Source organism: Moschus berezovskii, chromosome 8 (assembly GCF_049115385.1).
Source record: "Moschus berezovskii isolate FMDL1 chromosome 8, NW_MosBer_1.0, whole genome shotgun sequence".
NCBI lineage: Eukaryota > Metazoa > Chordata > Mammalia > Artiodactyla > Moschidae > Moschus > Moschus berezovskii.
The window spans coordinates 60,496,412-60,519,876 of record NC_142467.1 but is presented as its reverse complement, the minus strand read 5'-3'; the positions used below and the strand labels follow the sequence as shown (position 1 = coordinate 60,519,876).

Sequence of the window (23,465 nt, the reverse complement as noted above, 5' to 3'; positions counted from 1 at the left end):
ACATGATCCAGCAATCCCACTACTATGCATATACCCTGAGAAGACCAAAACTGAAAAAGACACAGTACCCCAAGGTTCACTGCAGCACGATTTACAATAGCCAGAACATGGAAGCAACCTAGATGTCCATTGACAGGTGAATGGATAAAGAAGCTATGGTACATATATACAATGGAATATTACTCAGTCATAAAAAAAAGAATGCACTTGAGTCCATTCTAATGAGGTAGATGAACCTAGAGCCTATTTTACAGAGTGAAGTCAGAAAGAGAAAGAGAAATATCATATACGAACATGTTTACTTGCCTTGAGAACCCCATGAACAGTATCAAAAGGCAAAATGATAGGATACTGAATGAGGAATTCCCCAGGTCGGTAGGTGCCCAGTATGCTACTGGAGATCAGTGGAGAAATAACTCCAGAAGGAATGAAGGGATAGAGCCAAAGCAAAACCAATACCAGCTGTGGATGTGACTGGTGACAGAAGCAAGGTCCGATGTTGTAAAGAGCAATATTGCATAGGAACCTGGAATGTTAGGTCCATGAATCAAGGCAAATTTCAACTGGTCAAACAGGAGATGGCAAGAGTGAACATAGACATTCTAGGAATCAGTGAACTAAAATGGACTGGAATGGGTGAATTTAACTCAGATGACCATTATATCTACTACTGTGGGCAGGTATCCCTTAGAAGAAATGGAGTAGCCATCATGGTCAATAAAAGAGTCCGAAATGCAGTACTTGGATGCAATCTTAAAAACGACAGAATGGTTTTTGTTCGTTTTCAAGGCAAACCATTCAATATTACAGTAATCCAAGCCTATGCCCCAACAAGTAATGCTGAAGAAGCCGAAGTTGAATGGTTCTATGAAGACCTACAAGACCTAGAAAGCAAAATGGCTGTCTGATGAGGCCTTACAAATAGCTGTGAAAAGAAGAAAAGCGAAAAGCAAAGGAGAAAAGGAAAGATAGAAGCATCTGAATGCAGAGTTAAAAAGAATAGCAAGGAGAGATAAGAAAGTCTTCCTCAGCGATCAATGCAAAGAAATAGAGGAAAACAACAGAATAGGAAAAACAAGAGATCTCTTCAAGAAAATTAGGGATTTCAAGGGAACATTTCATGCAAAGATGGGCTCGATAAAGGACAGAAATGGTATGGACCTAACAGAAGCAGAAGATATTAAGAAGAGGTGGCAAGAATACACAGAAGAACTGTACAAAAAAGATCTTCACGACCAAGATAATCACGATAACATGATCGCTGACCTAGAGCCAGACATCTTGGAATGTGAAGTCAAGTGGGCCTTGGAAAGCATCAGTACGAACAAAGCTAGTGGAGGTGATGGAATTCCAGTTGAGCTATTTCAAATCCTGAAAGATGATGCTGTGAAAGTGCTGCACTCAATATGCCAGCAAATTTGGAAAACTCTGCAGTGGCCACAGGACTGGAAAAGGTCAGTCTTCATTCCAATCCCAAAGAAAGGCAATGCCAAAGAATGCTCAAATTACCGCACAATTGCACTCATCTCACACGCTAGTAAAGTCATGCTCAAAATTCTCCAAGCCAGGCTTCAGCAATATGTGAAACGTGAACTTCCAGATGTTCAAGCAGGTTTTAGAAAAGGTAGAGGAACCAGAGATCAAATTGCCAACATCCGCTGGATCATGGAGAAAGCAAGAGAGTTCCAGGAAAACATCTATTTCTGCTTCATTGACTATGTCAAAGCCTTTGACTGTGTGGATCACAATAAACTGTGGAAAATTCTTCAAGAGATGGGAATACCAGACCACCTGACCTGCCTCTTGAGAAACCTGTATGCAGGTCAGGAAGCAACAGTCACAACTGGACATGGAACAACAGACTGGTTCCAAATAGGAAAAGGAGTACGTCAAGGCTGTATATTGTCACCTTGCTTATTTAACTTATATGCAGAGTACATCATGAGGAACGCTGGGCTGGAAGAAGCACAAGCTGGAATCAAGATTGTCGGGAGAAATATCAATAACCTCAGATATACAGATGACACCACCCTTGTGGCAGAAAGTGAAGAGGAACTAAAAAGTCTCTTGATGAAAGTGAAAGAGGAGAATGAAAAGGTTGGCTTGAAGCTCAACATTCAGAAAACAAAGATCATGGCATCTGGTCCCATCACTTCATGGGAAATAGATGGGGAGACAGTGGAAACAGTGTCAGACTTTAATTTTTGGGCTCCAAAATCACCACGGATGCTGATTGCAGCCATGAAATTAAAAGACGCTTACTCCTTGGAAGGAAAGTTATGACCAACCTAGATAGCATATTAAAAAGCAGAGACATTACTTTGCCAACAAAGGTCCGTCTAGTCAAGGCTATGGTTTTTCCTGTGGTCATGTATGGATGTGAGAGTTGGACTGTGAAGAAAGCTGAGCGCCGAAGAATTGATGCTTTTGAACTGTGGTGCTGGAGAAGACTCTTGAAAGTCCCTTGGACTGCAAGGAGATCCAACCAGTCCATTCTAAAGGAGATCAATCCGGGGTGTTCATTGGAAGGACTGATGCTAAAGCTGAAACTCCAATACTTTGGTCACCTCATGCGACGAGTTGACTCACTGGAAAAGACTCTGATGCTGGGAAGGATTGGGGGCGGGAGGAGAAGGGGACGACAGAGAACGAGATGGCTGGATGGCATCACCGACTCGACGGACACGAGTTTGAGTGAACTCCGGGAGTTGGTGATGGACTGGGAGGCCTGGCGTGCTGTGATTCATGGGGTCGCAAAGAGTCGGACACGACTGAGTGACTGAACTGAACTGAACATGTATGTATGGAATCTAGAAAGATGGTATGATGAAATTATTTGCAGGGCAGCAATGGTGAAACAGGCTTCCCTGGTAGCTTAGCTGGTAAATAATCTGCTTGCAAAGCAGGAGACCCTGGTTCAATTCCTGGGTCGGGAAGTTCCCCTGGAGAAGGGATAGGCTACCCACTCCAGCATTCTTGCACTTCCCTGGTGGCTCAGACAGTAAAGAATTCATCTGTAATGCAAGATACCTGGGTTTGATCCCTTTGTTGGTAAGATCCCCTGCAGGAGGGCATGGAAACCCACTCCAGTATTCTTGCCTGGAGAATCCCCATGGACAGAGGCGCCTGGTGGGCTACAGTCCATGGTATCTCAAAGAGTCGGACACGACTGAGAGACTAAGCACACACACAATGGAGAAACAGACATAGAGAACAGACTTATGGACACAGGGAAGAGAAAGAAGGTGAGATGTATGGAGAGAGTAACATGGAAACTTATATCACCACATGCGAACTTATATTACCACATGCAAAACAGCCAATGGGAATTCACTGTATGATTCAGGGAACTCAAACAGGGCTCTGTAACAACCTAGAGGGGTGGGATTGGGAGGGAGATGGGAGGTAAGTTCAAGAGGGAGGGGACATATGTATACCTATGGCTGATTCATGCTGATATTCAGCAGAAAATAACACAATTCTATAAAGCAATTATCCTTCAATTAAAAAATAATTTTTTTAAAGAAAAAAAAAAAACAACCTAGGAATAAACCTACCTAAGAAGGCAAAAGGCCTGTACAGTAAAAACTATGACACTGATGAAAGAAACTCAAGATGACAGAACAGATGGAAAGATATACCATGTTCTTGGATTGGAATAGTCAATATTATTAAAATGAATATACTACCCAAAGAAATCTATAGATTGAATGCAATCCCTATCAAATTACCAATGGCATTCTTCACAGAACTAGATCAAAAAATTTAATTTCTACTGAAACACAGAAGACCTTGAATAGCCAAAGCAATCTTGAGAAAGGAAAACAGAGCCAGAGGAATCAGGCTCACTAGCTGCAGACTATACCACCAAGCTATAGTCATCAAAACAGTGGTACATATGCATTACCATAGGTAAAAGAGCCAGTGGGAATTTGCTGTATAACACAGGGAGCTCAACTGGGTGCTCTGTAACAAGCTAGGGGGTGGGATGGGGTGGAAGATGGGAGGGAGTTTCAAGAGGGAGGAGGCATATGTATACCTATGGCTGATTCATGTTGATGTATGGCAGAAACCAACTTAACATTGTAAAGCAATTATCCAATTAAAAAAAAAAGTATGGTACAGGCACAAAAACAGAAATACAGATCAACTGAACAATACAAAAAGCCCAGAAATAAATCCAAGCACCTATGGTCAATTAATCTATGACAAAGGAGATAAAAATATACAGTGGAGAAGAGTGTCTCTTTAATAAGTGGGGCTAGGAAAACTGAACAGCTACATGTAAAAGAATGAAATAGAACTATTTTTAACACCATACACAAAAATAAACTCAAAACTGTAAGGCTAGACGCTATAAAACTCTTAAGAGTAAAATATAGGCAGAATACTCTATGACATAAATCGCAGAGATATCTTCTTTGATTCACCTCGTAGAGTGATAAAAATAAAAACAAACAAATGGGACCTAACAAATTCAAAAGCTTTTCAGAGCAAAGGAAACCATAAGCAAAATGAAAAGACAATCCAAAGAATGGGAGAAAATATTTCCAATGATACAACCACTGATGGATTAATCTCCAAAATACACAAAAAGCTCCGGCAGCTCAATATCAAAAATCAATCAAAAACTGAACACAAGATCTAAAACAGACAATTCTCCAAAGGAAACACACAGCATAAACAAGAAGCCCATGAAAATATGCTCAGAATATATATGGAGGAAACCATGGTGTGAAAACATACATGCACTCCAATGTTCCCTGCAGTACTATTTGCAATTTTAAGACATGGAAGTAACCTAAATATTCATCGACAGAAGAATGGATAAAGAAATGTGGTGTGTGTGTATATATATATTTATATATATATATACACACACAATGGAATATCACTCAGACATAAAAAGGAATGAAATAATGCCATCTGCAGCAACATGAATGGAACTAGAGATTATCATACTAATGAAAGTAAGTCAAAGACAAATATCAAATGATATCATTCATATGTGGAATGTAATTTTTTAAAAAATAATAGAAATGAACTTAACTACAAAACAAAAACAGACTTATAGATATCTGATTAAACAGATATCCAGATAAACAAATATTTCACAAATATGATTACCAAAACGGAAATGTGATGGGAAGGGATAATTAGGAGCTTGAGATTAACATACATGCAGTATTATGTATAAGACAGATAATCAACAAGACCCTACTGTATACCTTATGAACTACTCAATATTCTGTGATAACCAATATGAGAAAAGAATCTGAAAAATAATGAATATAACTGAATGACTTTACTGTATACCCCAAACTAACACAACCTTATAAATCAACTCTACTCCAATAAAATGTTTTAAATAAATAAGTACACTCAAAGATAGAACAACAGAACTGACAGACAGAAACACTGTGAGAAAAAAAGGAAATTTAAAAAGAAATGAAGGCTTCCCTGCTGGCTCAGTGATAAAGAATCTGCCTGCCAATGCAGCAGACATGGGTTGGATCCCTGACCCGGGAAGATCCTATATACCACAGAACAACTAAGCCTGGGCACCACAACCACTGAGTCTGTGCTCTAGAGCCTGAGAGTCACAACTACTGAAGCCCTTAGGCTCTAAAGCCCGTGCTCCACAAGAAAAGCCACCACAATGAGAAGCCAGCAACTACAACTGGACAGTAGTCTCTGCTCACTGCAACTAGAGAAAAAGTCTGCACAGCAACAAAGACTCAGCACAACCAAAAACAAATTAATTAATTTAAAAAAAAAAGAAGTGAGCTGGAATTTCCCTGGCAGTCCAGTGGTTACTCACCACTTTCAATGCAGAGGATGTGGGTTCAATCCCTGGCTGGGGAACTAAAATACTACACACATCTCCTGACTAAACCACCAGGGAAGCCCCTTGGATCTTATTAATCATAATGTATCAATATTCCTTCAACGGAAACAAATATACAACACAAATTCAATATGTAAAAGGAGGAGACTGGGGAGGAAGAATGTGAGAGCTCTTGGTACTTTCTGCTCAGTTTTCTTTTAAACTAAAAGTTATGCTCTAAAAAATAAAAGTCTATTAATTAAAATAAAGCAGGTTGAGGACATGTTAAAAGCATACAGGAGATCCCCTGATAAAAACCTATAGAATATTATCAAAAATTAATATAAACTGAGTGATACTGCTGCATCTTAGTACTATACCATTCATGCTCCCCTTAGCAACTACTATATTCGTAAGTCCCTCTTTCCTTTTCTCTTTCAGTGCCCATATTAAAAGTATTATGCAGGCTCTAGGCTAAGCTATTTGTACCCAAAGTCCCTCTGAGAACTCTTATTTTCAAGGCTTAAACTTGGCTATCTCAGCAGTAAAGAATCCACCAGCAATGCAGCAGACGCAGGTTTAATCCCTGGGTCAGGAAGATTCCCTGGAGAAGGAAATGGCAATCCACATCAATACTTTCGCCTGGGAAATCCCACGGACAGAGGAGCCTGGCAGGCTACAGTCCATGGGGTCACAAGAGTTGGTCATGGTTTTAACAACTAAACCACCACCAACAACAACAACAACAACTTGGCTAATGAATCTCAAAATAGTACAAATCTCTATCACCTGCACTATCATCTAATGGTCACTTCCACTTACATTTTCCACATTTCCTCAAATTCAACACGTCCCAAATTAAATTCATTTTACCTTCCCAGGCCAACACTGCCTACAATCATGTTTCCCCATTTCAAATGCAGTCTCTATCAATAATGTCACCACTTGCCCACTCAACTAAGTCCCAAACCTACAGCTATTCTCTTTGTCCCCATATTCCCAATTTATCTCCAAGGCTCATCACTTTCTTTCACCCTCTTCCTCTCCATCCCACTTCTGCCACCTTAATTATGCCCTTATTACTATACTCCTAAATTACTTCAAGAATTTCCTATCTATATTCCCTATTTAAACTTCCTAATTCTTCTTAAATATTTTATATAATTCTCATGTAGCTAGCCCTAACTGTTGGACACTGCAACAATTACTGTTGATGATTTTAGCAGATGCTACTGGTTGGCTATCCAGTATCTGTTATTCTTTGCTGACAGAGTCCCAGTTTTGTCTGGGTAGCCTGCACTGTTGAGTGACTCTGGGAGGTAAATCCTGTGGTAAATCTTGGTCTTACCTAATTATGGCAGTTCCAACCCCCAAGATTTAAGCCAAGCATGTAGCTCAGCTCTTGTCATGAAATGTGATAGTCCTTTTGACGACCTCAAGGAAAGATTTCTTTGCTCACAAAAAGTGACACAAAAAACAAGGTGACTTTTTAACTCTGGATGTTGTCACATCTGAATGAAATCCTTGGAATTCCTACAACCAATCTCAAGATGAAGTTAGCAAACACAGTGGGGAGGGCAGAGGCAAGAAAACTTTAAAAAGTGGAGGAACTGACACCCAAAATACAGTCCGTGAGGAAGACTAACAGGCACAATATGGACAGATCTCAGAAGTAATAAGCTTAATCAAAGAAGCCACAAAAGGAGTATATACTGTAATGATTCTACTTATATATTCTATATAAAGTTCTAAAATAGGCAAAATCAATCTACAGTGATAGAAATCCGACTATCAGTTGCCCAGGGCAGGATTTAGGGGAGTGACTTGGCTAAAGCAAGAAAGAACATTTTAGAGAGAGATGAAAATGTTCCATATCATGATTGGAGTGTAACCACCACTTTGTCAAAATTCACCCAACTCTACTCTTAAAATGAATGCATTTTACCATATGTAAGTTATAGCTCAATAAAGTTGATTTAAGAAAGATAGACAGTTAGTACTATGGTATGCCAGATGGTTTAAAGTGGCAGGAGAAAAATAAAGACAAGGGGGAAAAAAAGAGTACACAAGGCAAATAGGTAGGAGGTAAAGTATGCATATACTAATTTTAAACTAGGTGGTCACAAAAGAGAGGATATACGTGTATGTATAACTGATTCACTTCGCTATATTGCAGAAAGTAACACAACATTGTAATTAACTATATATCAATTAAAAATTTTTTAATATATTGATAAATAACTAAATAGGGTAGTCACAAAAGGTCTCAATGCCTACTTAGTACAGACTGAAGGAAGGGAAGTTATAAGCCATACAGACATCTGGAAGAAAGATCTATATTTTAAAAGAATCACTCTGGGACTTTCCTGATGGTGCAGTGCTTAAGAATCCACCTGTCAATGCAAGGGACATGGGTTTGATTCAATCCCTGGTTGGAGAAGATTTCACAAGCCAGAGGGCAATTAAGCCCAGTGCATCACAACTACTGAGCCTGTGTGGTGTAATTACTGAAGCCCTGTGCCCTGGAGCCCGTGTTCTGCAACAAGAGAAGCGACCACAATGAGAAGCCCGCAGACTGCAACTAGAGAGTAGCCCCTGCTTGCCTCAACTAGAGAAAGCCTGCAAGCAGCAATGAAGACCCAGCACGGCCTAAAAATTAAAAAAAAAAAAGAATCACTCTGGCTACACAGTTGAGAACAGCTACAATGTGGTAAGGATGGAAGCAGGAAGCCCATTTAAGAGAAAACTGCAATCCAACGACAGTTTAGACCAACTTGGTAATAAGTTATGTGCAGATTCTAGACAAAATTTAGACAGTCTTTGCTAATGGACTGAACTTAAGACTAAAAGAGAGGAGTCAAGGATGAGCCAAGATTTAGAAGAACTAAAAGGAAAGAAAAGGCATTTGCTGAAATGAGAAAGACTAAAGAAGGAACTGGTTAATTTGTAAATAATGAGAATTTTGTGTGGAGTCCCATCCCAAGGTCACAGTAACAACGCCGTGTACTAAGGCCATAGATGCAGAGCCCAGAACCAAGGTCACGTCTTAAGTTGACTGAGCCCCTTTGCAACCACTGCCTGCCAAAAGCCCCCCGATCATTACCAGCCAGCTTCCTGACTCCAATTAGGCAAAAATGCCCACTCCAGTACTCACCCTATAGCACCCTAACCAAGGACCTAATGCCATCCTTCCAGTAGGATTCTTCTTTGTCCTGAGCTTATAAAAATTGGGTACTTAAACCATGAAAAGCGACAGCTCTCCCTTGAGCCAGCCTGTTGTTCTCACAGCCGGCTATCCCTGGTCTGTCAGAAAGTCTGCATTTGCAATGCCCCTCACTATCTCTGCTCTTTGTTCTCAATAAATTCACTCCTTTCTGAAACACTCTGTGTCTGGAAATTCTTTTCCAACTCATCAACCCTATTCAGATTGCCACAACATTTTGGACTTCCTTGGTGGCACAATGGAAGGTGGCACAATGTCACCTGCGAAGGAGGGTGACAAGGGTTCAATCCCTGGTGCAGGAAGATTCCACATGCCAGGGAGCAACTGAGCCTATGTGCCACAACTACTGAGCCTGTGCTCTAGTATCTGTGCTCTACAACAAGAGAAGCCACTGCAATCAGAAGCCTGCACACCGAAACAAAGGGTGGCCCCTGCTCGCCGCAACTAGAGAAAGCCCATGAAAAGCAATGAAGATTCAGCGCAGCCAAAAATACACAAAATTTTAAAAAATAATATTTTTATTTTGGTCAAGTTAGTTTTGAGATGCCTATTAGCCCATCAAACAGATATGTAAAGGAAGCGGGTGGATATATCCAAGTCTGGAGTTCAGGGAAGGGAAGATAAAATTCTGAGAGTTGTCAGAATACAAAAAAAGCATTTAAAGAGATTAAGAAACTGATTATATATAAGAAAAGAGAAAAAAAAAATCCAAAGGCTGAGATGAGCCCAAAGTCAATCTAATATTTGGAAATGGGAAAGAAAAGGAAACAGTGAAGAAGACTGAGAAGGAATGGCCAGTGAAATTTAAGGGAAATTAAGAGGTAGTATCCTAGGAGCCATGGGAAAAAAGTACATAAAGGAAAGAAATATAAACTGGACTAAATGCTACTGATAAGTTAAATAAGATGAGGATTGGGAATTCATTAGAATTATTTTTAAAAATCATGGTTCCTTCAGGAACCAAATTTCATGTAAACATTCCTTGTTCTAGATGAGTAAGTCACATACCGATAGGTTTAATCTGTACTAGTTAAAAATCACTGTGTATTTTTAAATCAAAGTATTACTCCAGAATTAGAAACAGTAGTATGTTAATCTATTTTAAACATGACACTTATTTTTGGTCACTACTTGGTATTCTAAGCATTCTGGTAAATAATTACCTCTGATGTTTACCACTTTTACTCTGGCCTCATCAAAACCCGAACATTTCCACACATAACCATCGAGCTATGCTATAAATTTTTCCAAGATGTGATCTTTATTTCACTCATAGGTTAAAATATAACACTGGATAAACTAGAATCACCAGATAATAAAAAATGAGTACTGAAGAATACAAACAGAAGACTACTGGTGCAAAAGCAGAAAGTCACAAAGAAATATAAATACAACTTGGTACAAGAGCAAAAGAGTTACACACATATAGGATACACACTGTGGTCCAAATCTTTTTACCCTGAGCCAAACAATGTAAAAGGCTTTGCTTAGGGCAGTTATGCTCTTACCTATTTATTTAAAGATACATTTTCAATACTGGGCTCCTGTTGCTGTGAAATTTTGATGTAAGAATATTTCAAGTCTTCTTCAAAGCCAAAGGGTAGTGTTTTCCAAGTAATCTGGTTCATTTCAAGGTAACTGATCTTAGAACAAGAGTTGGTAATGAAAGTTTCTGGTCAGAACAACGAGATAACATTCTCCCAGAATGTCCATTCAAACCTAAACTCTAAAAATAAAGTGGGCATACACTCTTCACAAAACCACAGGCACTAATGGTGCATGGCAACACAATGCAATCCTAATTATTCTATCTGGGCAAAAGACATCTGCAATTCACAGCAACTCCTGATAAAACGAATAAATTAAAAAAACACCAATAAGTCATTACTTGTGTATTCATATATATGGACTGGCTCTTACCCTTTAAGCAAGGTTTTTTTTTCCTAGAGCGACTTCACTTTCTCTTTTTACTTTCACACATTGGAGAAGGAAATGGCAACCCACTCCAGTGTTCTTGCCTGGAGAATCCCAGGGACGGGGGAGCCTGGTGGGCTTCCGTCTATGGGGTCACACAGAGTCGGACACGACTGAAGTGACTGAGCAGCAGCAGTTCCTTTTTGGATGTTTCATTAAGCAGATTATGTTCCTTGACATGACCATATCAGTCTTCTCTCAAACAGATTAGATAGCAAGTTGTTCCTAAATTTGCCACTATGAGATAAGTGGCAGCTAAAATCAGAAAATTCTTGGTACAGCTTAAAATTGATTGTTTTTCACTTCAGAGAAATTCAACCTGATTTAAGTCAGTTACAGCACCCAAATCCCCAAGGACAAAGTAACAAGCTCATGATTACTGCTAGCTTTATTTTTATTTACATAGGAACAACGGAGAAGGCAATGGCAAGCCACTCCAGTACTCTTGCCTAGAAAATCCCATGGATGGAGGAGCCTGGTAGGCTGCAGTCCCTGGGGTCGCTAAGGGTCGGACACGACTGAGCGACTTCACTTTCACTTTTCACTTTCACACACTGGAGAAGGAAATGGCAACCCACTCCAGTGTTCTTGCCTGGAGAATCCCAGGGACGGGGGACCCTGGTGGGCTTCTGTCTATGGGGTCACACAGAGTCGGACACGACTGAAGTGATGCAGCAGCAGCAGCAGCAGCAGGAACAACAAGGTGATTTTGTTCACCCTTCCTCCAGTTAACTGCATTAATTTCTTGCTTATCACCAACTGGAATATACTGTACCACTATCCTCTTGTGTTGCTGATTAATTATTTTCATGCAACAAAAGCAGATGGGAGAAAAAAAAAGGCAGGCCTTTTGATGTCAGGAGATGGCAGAAGCAAACTCCTCCAAGTAATGGTAACAAAATGAATCAATTACATTTACCTTTTCTCAACAAGTTCTAGCATAAATGAACCAACCCTACAACAAAGACACATTAAATAAAATTTTTATTTCAGTATGTTTGTACATCCCAAGGGAAGTGTACAAAGTCTCTTTTTTTTTTTTTTACAATAAACTCCTAATTACAACATTTTGGAAATTAGTTTCCAGTGTTTCAGTGAGATTGTTTGGATCTTGGAGGATATGGGAGGGGAAGAAGGGAAAAAATTATTAAAACTACTCTTTCTGCAGAAGAAACATAGCTGTGTCATTCCTACGCAAATGTTTGTTAACTTCTCCTGGCATAAAAACAGTGATGTCATTCTACACAGCAGTCAGAAGAGTTATAATGAACACCAAGTTTTTAAATCACTGACAGCTTAAGGAAATTAAGACTATGACTCAGTAATCTCCTCTCCCTAGAGTATCACATCTGTGGAAGAGGAGTCTATGCCCAGCTGGGGTTATATACATACTCAACATCAACAAAACTGAAGTCATTTTCCCCTGCACAACAGGAAGAGTTGTTTTTTCCCTGTTAGAACTCTGAGCAATGAAAGCCATGATTTTATACGGCTCTGTATAAAAACACAAGAAGGGTGGTTCATATTCTATTAGGAAAAGCAGCTCAACATCAAAATTCCTTTTCCTTTAAAATAAAACCTAAAAAATGACTAAATTTCTTCTTACCTCTGAAAATTATTTTATCTTTGCTTCATTTTCTCTGCTCTAAAATACAGATTAATACCTTTAAAGACAGTATAAAGGAACTTATAAATTTGAATTTGCAATGTGACCCTCACACCAAAAGTAGACTGCAATTTTTCTCTCCAATAGAAAGCATAAAATATCTAGACTTGGTTCTAGGGAGAACAATAACAAACTATTATTATTATAATATCAATAATACTTAACAATGTCTGTTACACCAAGATTTGTGGTTTGCCTCCTAATGTATTAGGAATAAAATATAATGCAACTATATCTTCAGCTTTAAAATTACCTCAAATTGACTGGAATATCAACTCTACATGAACATGAAGTAAAATGGCTGCAAAACTTAAGACAGCCTGATTATATTCCTTTTGACTAATATTTAATATACCTAAACTAAGAGCAACTGCAAATGTTTCACCTTGACTTTTCTAAATGTTACAATCCAAATTACAAGTCAACATTCAAGCTAACAATTAAAATCAAAACAAAACCAACATAACATTCTAAACAAAGGGCAGTTCAACCAAACTGTCACAGTTCAGATTTCTACATCATGATTAGTTGAAAATCTGTTCAATTATTTAGATTTTTTTAAAAATTTTGTTACCGATCAGAAATATACCTACTGTTTTCATTTTCTACCTGTGCCACATTTATCTTAAGTTTTATACTTCTGGATTTTTCAACCACCAGAGATCAACCATCAAATTACTTCAACAAGTAGAAATAGCAACACCGCTCCCAAACAGCAATTCCTGCATTGCTAGACACTTATCTAGTTGGTAGATTTATACCATTGTTCATTCTTAGTTCCTTAAATGTAAAAAATATCCACAGAATGGTGGCATACCTCTAAATTAGTTTAAATATGGTACAAAGTTATTTTCAGTTAGGTTCAAGTTTTAGAAAGGCACTAATCATTCTTCTCAAAGGCTAATCTACTCAAGTTCCTCTCATTAAAGAAATATAAAGCTTAATTTATCTCTTTTGGAAAGAAGAAGTGTTATTAATGTAATGCTCAAGCACAAGGATATTAGAATAATGGCACTAATATCAAATCAGGGTCTGGATCATATCTATTGTTAATAAAAATAAATTTGACCTTTATTCTAATGATGGTCCTTTCAAACATTAGTATGATTAAATGTCATTTATGTGCACTTTCAAATGTAATACTAACTTTGAGAAATATTCTTATTTCTACTATGCAAAGGAAAATGGAAGAAAACTACCATAAATAATTACAAGCTGGTTTTTATTCATAAAAAAAAACTACAAGAAACATTCATGTAATATTTATTTGAGATCTGTGCCTATTCCTTCCTTGCACGCTAGAAAGATGAAAAGACAAACACGTCCAACTATTCAGACACATCATTCCACAGTTGTAACTTTCATCATAGTTCTCAAAGCAGTACGGTGAGGTCAGCTCACAAACAGCTTAAGTAGCAAAACTAGAAATTGGTGGTAGTAGTATCAGGCTACATAACAGCCCCTCCAAAGAATATGAAGTAAGAGAACTAAAATGTGCTGGCAACATGCCAAGAGACTAGATGGACTATAGCTTTGAGCAACGAATATGCAGAGTTTACAGTATACAGCAATTCATCATCTCTTACCCTGTAGCTTGATTTTCCTTGTTTTAAACCAAAAATTGCCATGTATAAAAGCTATTTAACACTCCCAGTTTTCTCCATACTCATGACTGGGAAAGGCATCTAGGCTCGAAATGACTTTGTAAACTAAATGCACACCCTAAAATGAAAAATATGACTTCCATCCTATGTAAGCATAAGCAAGGTAAAATATACAATTATACCAGTATACTCTGCACAGAACAGCCTTTACTCTCCAAGGATTATACTGCCCTCAGCGTAACCCTAAAGGCTTGGGGTTTTTCTATATTGTCAATGCTGACTATCTCTGCAACTGGTTGGCATTTAGAATTAGTCAACCTTCTCAACAGATTTAATAAAGAATTAATTCTGTCAGATTAGGGGACATAATTTTGGTCAGAAACAATTCCTCTGACCTTACTCAAAATGTTACTTTTATTTTTTTTTTTATTTCTAAAAAAGAATTTTATTAAAAAAGCACAAATGCAAAGAAATGAACAGAGGAAAATTTATGCGTCGAACCTGAACTTAAATGTTACTTTTAAAATTTAATCTTCATTGAATCATATATTTAAAAAGCATAATAAACTTCAACTCTTAAGTCTCTGACACTGACTAAACATTTTCTTTCTAAAGGACCAAAAGAAAATGCAGTTATTTTAGGCAAGAGAATTATATTCAATTCAAACCAACACACGTTTAACACGCATTTTGTGCCAGACATTGTACTGAGGACTGAAGAAACAAAGATAAATATGTATACAGTCTTTGACAATCTAGTTGGGGAGACCAGACCATTTCCAACTCAATCAAGTTCTGCCCTCATCCCACCACCCACGTACTCTACTAGCTATAGGAACAAAAGCTCTGGTATCATTCAGGAATGTGTTAGTAAATCTGCCAGGGAAGATGGAAAAACTCTTCAGAAAAGATAAGCTCTGTCTTAAAGGATGTGAATTTCAGGAGGAAAAGTGGGATACTGCAGGCCAAGAAGGACAGAAGGAGCAAAACCAAGAAAACACAAAAACATGGCATGTGAGAGGAAGCCCATGTGACGAGGGTAGGGATAACAATTTTGGGTACATGAGCCTCTCCCCTTCTACCTTCAGCCCATGACAGACCTCACTGATCAATTAAAGCATGTTTAAGCCCACATGAGACTGAAATTCCTCAACAGATAACTCAAAACCAATGGAAAGAAGTAAGTCCATGAGATGAAATTTATGTACTATCCTCAGCCTGGGAATAGAAAGTTGTGGGATTTGAGGCTAGAAGGGTAAATTAAGGACAGATTATGAATGACCATGAATGCTAGGCTTACAGTTTACATTTTACCCCATGGGCAACCAAGGATGAACAAAAGATTTTATGAAAAATAATGACATAATCAACTCTGGCAGATGTGTGAAGAAAGCATTTAAACCAACACAATAAGGGCACAAAGAACAGTTCAGAAGCAACTGCTTCTTAGTCCAGGCAAGAGGCCTGAATTTCAGCAATGGTAAAATTGCAGGTTCTAAAACAAAAATGTAATGATTTAGATTTTATAATTCTTGGTTTTAAAACAACAGTTTGAGGAAAAATTACCATTCTAATTAGAATTCCCGAACAATTTTCAAAAAGAAAAAGACAAATTAAGGTAAAGACTAGAATTAAAGAAGTGAATCACAATGATATTCAGGATTACTCAAGACTATAAATTCAGAAATAGCTATTTCAGGCTTAGCATCAAGAAAGAGAACATCCTCATGACCAGACTAATACTCAGCAAGTCTTTTCCTCCTGAGGGCACTAACGCTCTAGCCAAACAACAAACACAACTTACCTTACATGCCCCTACAAACTCTAGTGAGATGCACAAAGTACAAAAGACAAATTTAAAACCAAAGTTTAAAACCATGTAGATATTCCACGTTATCTAAAAACTTAAAGCTACTTACTTCTTTTAAGAAACATAATTCACATGAAATAAATCTTCTGGAAATACTACTGTTCTACCATTAACTAATTCATATCCCAGCCTTTAAACTCTAAAATTCTTTGAGTGGAATACAACTAATAAGTAGCACTTTGGGCAATAAGCAAAAAAAGCAACTTGCCTACCATCTCTGCAAAATGTTTAGTAAATGAAATTATTCTATTAAAAATTAAAACTTCACTATAGATTGGGCTTCTCTGGTGGCTCACTGGTAGAATCTGCCTGCCAGTGCAGAAGACACAGGTTCACTCCCTGGTCCCAAAAGATCCCATATGCCATGGACCAGCTAAGCCTGTGAGCCAAAACTACTGAGCTTGTACTCTAGAGCCCAGGAACCACAACTACTGAAGACTGTGTACCCTAGAGCCCGTGCTCTGCAACAAGAGAAGCCACCACAAGAGCCAGAGCACCGCAACCAGAGTAGCCCCTGCTCCCCAAAACTAGAGAGCGCCAGCGTGTAGAAACAAAGACCCAGCAAAGCCAAAACAAATAAAAAAACAAAATTATTAAAAAAAAAAAATTCACTATAGATCAAAAGACCAGAGTTTTTCTTTTCAGGAGAAAGAAATTCTTTAACTGCAGCAAGCAAAGGCTAATGTAATGATGTGAAACCGAAGCACAACATGTTAACAAGCATGCTATAAAAGCTACCATTACTGTTTTAAGACCTAAGGATATTCATAACAAAGATAAAATTATCCTGCAGTGAATGCCAACAATGCACTTCATGCTACACAGACACATATTCAAGGGTTCTACTTTGTTCTCATCCCAATTCTTTTGTGTCCCAGTAACAAACTCTCAAATTGGAATTTTCTTCCTTTTAAAACAAGCTAAAATGAAAAAATGGACTCCAACAATAAGATTTTATTTATTTATCCACGCTGTTTATTTTCAGAAAGCATATCAGATGAACAGTTTATCATAATCTACCTCTTTTTCAAACCAATATGGATTAGCTAGTCATAAGCAGGGTCTATTTCTCATGATGTCATTCTAAAGCCATCACTAAACGTTACACATGCCATGCTTCCTTCAAATCAATCACAAAACAAATCATCCTAGACTGAGGTCAAATTCCTTTCCAACTAAAGGAGCTCCAAACTTAAGTAATGGTCCACTTACTAAGTAATATTCAAAGACCAAATTCCAGAAAAACCCTTCTCTTGTACCTCCTCCACTTAAAAAAAAAAAATCAGTCTCCTTTTAGCTCAGTGTAATGGAATGTGACCTGCAGTTAAGGGCTTTTCCATTCCTATTTACTGCTTGGAGAACATGAAGCAGATGTATTCTCTCTCAGAATGGCAATATAGTTTTTAAAAGAAAAAAAAAAGTGAAGTGCAGGTGGTTAATCATATAATAATTAGAACAAACAAGGTAAGTCAACTTACTAGATTTCTCATGTTTGACAGAATGAGTATATTTAAATAGACAACTGAATCTTTATTTTTTTTTACAACCTGATCAGACATCTGGGATTCATGATTTGTGTGACTACTAATAATTAGGTTGGGAAGAGGAGGTTAAAACTACAACTACTTAAAAAAATCTTCACACACAAAACTAATATAAACATCTTTTCACAACAAATCACATTTTTACCATTGAAGTTACACACATAAGTACCTAAGTATGGAAAGAAGAACATGGAATAAATATTTTTTAAATGTACTTCAAAGTTTAAGATTAAACACATCTACCTGGAATTCAGTTTCTCATTTAAAAGAAAAAAGATATTTGATCTAGTGTTCTTTAAAGCTATGATACTTTAACCCAAGTTGTAAAGTGAACAAATTCTATGACTTAATTCAGATAAACTTCTTTCAGGATAACCCCCTTAAGAATATACTTTACTTACATTCTTCCTACACCTTCATACATGTTAGTCTCATCTACCAAAGTCATAATCTCTGTATCTGTAAGATGTGCATGCTTTTTCGTTCTGTTCAGCTGTTCAATCTGTACGTCTGCAAGCTTCACCTTCTGCTGAGTGTCAATAACTTTGGCTTGAAGCTCTGTGAAGGCCTAAAAAGAAAGAAGTCCTTGATTTAGTAGGTGCAACATTTTACAGTAAATGTTTAAATCAAATCTAATATATTAAAATGAAGCCTGGTAAACAGACAAAGCCGTGAAATTTACCATAGCAAACATCTCAAAGCCAGTCTGCTAAAAACTTGAGCCCTGAACAATTCAGTGATTAGAAGCACTGACCCTTCATGCAGTTGAAAATCCAATTATAATTTATAGTTGACCCTCCATATAGCAGTTCCTCTGTATTCCTGGTTCTACATTTGATTCAACCAACTACATATTATGTAGTACTCCAGTATTTACTATTTTAAAAATCTGTGTACAACTGGATCCCTGAAGTTTAAATTTATGCTGTTCAAGAGTCAACTGTACTGAACTTACCCAGTCCTCAGAAGATGCAACCTATCTGAAGAAGCTGAACAAAGGCATGGTAAATAATAACCATATCAAGTAGCAGGTACCCAAGGAGTAATAAAAGTTCTAAATGCAACAATCAGAAACCCAGAGACCCAAAACAAGAACCATAAATGTAACAACTCACCACATCTGTACTACTCAAGATTATTTAAAGCACTTTCCCACACTTGTTTGAAATATGAACATGTAAATATTAATATGAGAATACTGACATATAATAAATGTCTCATTTTCTCTTTTCAATAATCCTGAGTTAAGGATGGCAGATTCATCAGCACAGTTTACAAAATAACTCAATGTTTTGAAGAGATATAAATGACTTTCACAGGGCTGAACAACTACTAGGTCAAAAACCAAGTACTTAATTAACTTCTTCTGACCGCTAGTTACTGAATCTTTCTACTCTACGATCCACAGTAATATTCAGAAAATGAATATTTTAAGAGAAAGACACAAAAAAATTCAAAGCATTGATAAAAGAATTGCATCATGATCTTTATATGCACACAAAAAGCCAAACTTGACCTCTGAGTACTCTTAACTCAAAAGGTTTTTGATACTTCTGAAGAGCCTAGAATGACTTTCACATGCTGTCAAATTCTGACTTAATAATAACATCTGTGGCTGCAATACATGGCAAAGAGCTACTAAACTTTTATTCTGACTTTGTTCTCACCTACTAGTAAGGTTTCAAAAGATTCATCTAGAGGGGAGAGGAGGTACCTAAAGTTTCCTATTAGTCTCCATCACTCTCCCTCCCCCCAAAATTATAAACATATTAAAAGACCTTTAAACAAGTTTTTTCTGTAATTTTATTGGTTGCCAAAACTACCCAATTTAATTCTGTAATTATTTTCTTAGTTTGCATTCACTGTCCACAGGTTTCCCAGCAACAGATTCAAATAATACTGAGGGGTAAGTTCATGCACAGCTGTATTCTATCGTTAGCTCTCACTAAACGCTAACTTAAATTTGAACTTTTAACAGAAAAAAAAAAAAGGTAAACTTTTAAAACACTTTAAGACAGTTTGCTAAGGAAGCTAGTATATTGTTAAAGATGAGATAATACAGCACTAGAGAGCACCATAAGGAGTAAAGGTACAAGTTCCAAACAAAAAGCAATACACACACTCATAAACCCTCAGAGCAATAATACACTGCTTCATCTATTACATGGAAGAGCTACTTCAACAGTCTTATTTCTCATGCAAAGGTTGATCACAAGATAGTCTTAAATAAAATTTGCTCTTCTAACCTCAAGTAGTGGTCAAAAGGTGGAAAGTGAGGCACAGAATGCAGGATTCTAGAACCAAGCTTCTGTTAAACTGTTTCCTTTTCTAGAAAAATATTGGCTTAAAGTAGATGAAGTCTAGGCTCCTTTCCAATCCCCATTCTCCCTCCCTTCGGCAAAAAAAAAAGGATATGCTTTTGAGTCGGCAGTGGTGTTAGAATCCTGACAACTCTTGGGTGGTGAAAACGTTTCTGTGTAACAACACATTTCTAGGCAATTGTTTGAAGAGAGAAACTCAATTCCTTCTGATACCAATTTTATCTGGAAAACTGTGACTTGTTTCTTCTTTGACAAGTCTTTAAAAACGAGGGTGGGGGTAGCGGGTGGTGTTGGCAAAGCCCTAAGATGAACATTGCTATAAGGATACCTGACTGAACTGTATGAAGCGAACTTACAAGGTATGGGATTAAATAACTGACCTAAAAACAGACTGGACTTGGAATTTTTCAAAGCAAATTAGGATACAGAATTACAGATGCTACAGCTCGGGCAAGCAGGCTAAAGAGGCTCCAACTGGAAGCGCTCACTTCAGGCCTCACTATGGAACTGAACGCACCAAGAGCAACGAAAGGTCTCTGGAGCTCGGAACAACGGAACAAAACAGCTATAGGCCCGCCAAACTTAACCAGGCCCAGTCCAACCGGCTCTTACCGGGCAAAGAGCCGCTCGCCCTCGACTCCAGCCTAAGGAGGCCCGGTCCCGCGTCTGAACTCTGAGAAACCACTCCCCATTTCCCTGGGGCCTCTTTCCTCCCGCAGCACTTGAGATTCATTCGATATTCTTGTCCACAGTCCCCTTAGCTTCCAAAGAAAAGCTTCTGCCTGCTCAAGACCCTCTTTTACCTTCTTCAACTCCAGATCCACGGGGGCCGCCATCTTGCTTCACTACTGCGCCTGCGCAATGGGAGAAGGCGGAAAGAGCGTGGGGGAAGGGCGCGCCCTGAAGGTTTGATAGGGCCTCTTCCTTCTGCGCCTGCGCAGCCTGCCGTGATTCTCCACATCCTTCCAAACACAGCACAGTGCGCAGATTTCGCGTGTGGTTTTAAGCACTTCGACAAATAGTTTAGTTTGTGTTGCTAAATTAAGATGTAGACATTACTTTGCCAACAAAGGTCCGTCTAGTCAAGGCTATGGTTTTTCCCTTGGTCATGTATGGATGTGAGAGTTGGACTGTGAAGAAAGCTGATCGCCAAAGAATTGATGCTTTTGAACTGTGGTGCTGGAGAAGACTCTTGGAGTCCCTTGTACCGCAAGGAGATCCAACCAGTCCATTCTAAGGGAGATCGATCCTGAGTGTTCATTGGAAGGACTGATGCTAAAGCTGAAACTGCAATACTTTGGCCACCTCATGCGACGAGTTGACTCACTGGAAAAGACTCTGATGCTGGGAAAGGTTGGGGGCGGAAGGAGAAGGGGACGACCAAGAATGAGATGGCTGGATGGCATCACCGACTCTGTGGATATGAGTTTGAGTGAACTCCGGGAGTTGGTGATGGACAGGGAGGCCTGGCGTGCTGTGATTCAAGGGGTCGCGGAGAGTCGGACACGACTGAGCGACTGAACTGAACTGAACTGAGATCAGGCTAAAACATCTCAAGTCATTCATGCCTTCAGCGAGTCCTGTGCTGTCAGGGAGGGATGAGAAAGAATCAGCCTGAGTTTCAGGCATGGCAGCATGGAGAAGACCAGAAGGCTTAGTTGAAGCATTTTCCCAAAGAACTTATTTCTACTGAATGCTCTCAGAAGACCTTGTATACACAGGAGTTCTCACGAGAAACCAAATTTCTTTTTAAAAGAAAAAAAAGCAGATTCTCTGATCCTCATCCCAAACTTACTTAGAATCTTTGATATGGGGCACAGAAATATGTACTTTTGCAAACTCCTTTTATGATCTGGTCCAAGTGGTCTGCAAACCATATTTTGAGAATCTGCTGTAAAATAGCTGGCATTTGAACCAGAAGGATGGACATGAAAGAAATGGATATCTTCCTTACTCTAAAAACCTGTGAGGCAGAGGAAAGGGCAGGGAGTTTGGAACTAAACAAATCTGTATTCAAGGTTTAGTCTACACTGAGCGTAGGTATGTCCGCTTCCATTTACTAGTTGTGTATCAATAGAGTTTGTCTCCTCATTTAATATGAGAATAACAGTATTGACCTAACAGAGTTACTCTGAGGTGTAAATAAGATCAGGATGGAAAGCTCCAAGCATAGCACAATGCACACAGTAGGCACACAATGGCAAGCCACTCCAGTACTCTTGCCTAGAAAATCCCATGGATGGAGGAGCCTGGTAGGCTGCAGTCCATGGGGTCGCTACGAGTCAGACATGACTGAGCGACTTCACTTTCACTTTTCACTTTCACACATTGGAGAAGGAAATGGCGACCCACTCCAGTGTTCTTGCCTGGAGAATCCCAGGGATGGTGGAGCCTGGTGGGCTGCCATCTATGGGGTCACACAGAGTCCGACACAACTGAAGTGACTTAGCAGCCGCAGCAGCAGGACACGACTGAGCGACTTCACTTTCACTTTTCACTTTCATGCATTGGAGAAGGAAATGGCAATCCACTCCAGTATTCTTGCCTGAAGAATCCCAGGGATGGGGGAGCCTGGTGGGCTGCCATCTATGGGGTCGCACAGAGTCGGACACGACTGAAGCAACTTAGCAGCAGCAGCAGTTGGCATTGTTATACTTGTCTTTCAAGCTCCAGCAAGCAGACGCATAATATGTATCTTTTATGTATTTTTTTATTTTTTAGATCACTCATCACACAGACCATAAATAATCTCTCCTCGGAATTTCAAAGACTACTTCTGTTCCTTTTTCAAGACACATGACACTTTCTGTCTTAAAAAAAATCTTTTATTAGATTTATTTGCTATTCAAATGTCCATCATTGGATAAATGGACAAACAAAACGTGAGGACATTATGCTAAATGAAATAAACCAGTCACGAAAAGACAAATACTGTATGATTCCATTGTACGAGGAACTTGATGGTGGTGGTGCAGTGGTTTAGTCACTAGGTTGTGTCTGACTCTTATAACCCCACGGATTATAGCCAGCCAGGCATCTCTGTCCATGGGATTTCCCAAGCAAGAATACTGAAGTGGTTGCCATGTCCTTCTCCAATATGAGGGATTTAGAGTAGACAAAATCATAAAGACAGAAAGTAGGGTGTTGCCAGGGGCCAGGATGAAAGGATGAAAAGGGAAAAAAGATTTTAATGTATTTATTTTTGGCTATACTGGGTCTTCACTGCTGCAGGGGCCACTCTCTAGTTGTGGTGCATGGACTTCTCATTGTGGTGGCTTCTCTTGTTGTGGAGCAAAGACTCTAGGGTGCAAGGGCTTCAGCAGTTCAGCCACATGGCTCAGTAGTTGTGGCTCCCGGGCTCTAGAGCACAGGCTCAATAGTGTGGTGCATGGGCTTAGTCACTCCATGGGCATGTGGAATCTTCCCAGATCAGGGA

General features: G+C 38.8%; 1 protein-coding gene across 1 annotated transcript in view; it reads right to left on the bottom strand.

The window, feature by feature from the left end:
• PFDN1 (prefoldin subunit 1) overlaps window positions 1-20,940 on the bottom strand; it is a 76,573-nt gene extending 55,633 nt beyond the window's left edge. The window contains exons 1-2 of the mRNA XM_055429446.1: window positions 20,833-20,940; window positions 18,110-18,276 (exon numbers count right to left, since the gene is read on the bottom strand). Coding sequence (XP_055285421.1) covers window positions 18,110-18,276; window positions 20,833-20,865 — 200 coding nt within the window. The 5' untranslated portion in view covers window positions 20,866-20,940. The remainder of the gene's footprint in view (window positions 1-18,109; window positions 18,277-20,832) is intronic.
• Window positions 20,941-23,465: the final 2,525 nt, after the last annotated feature.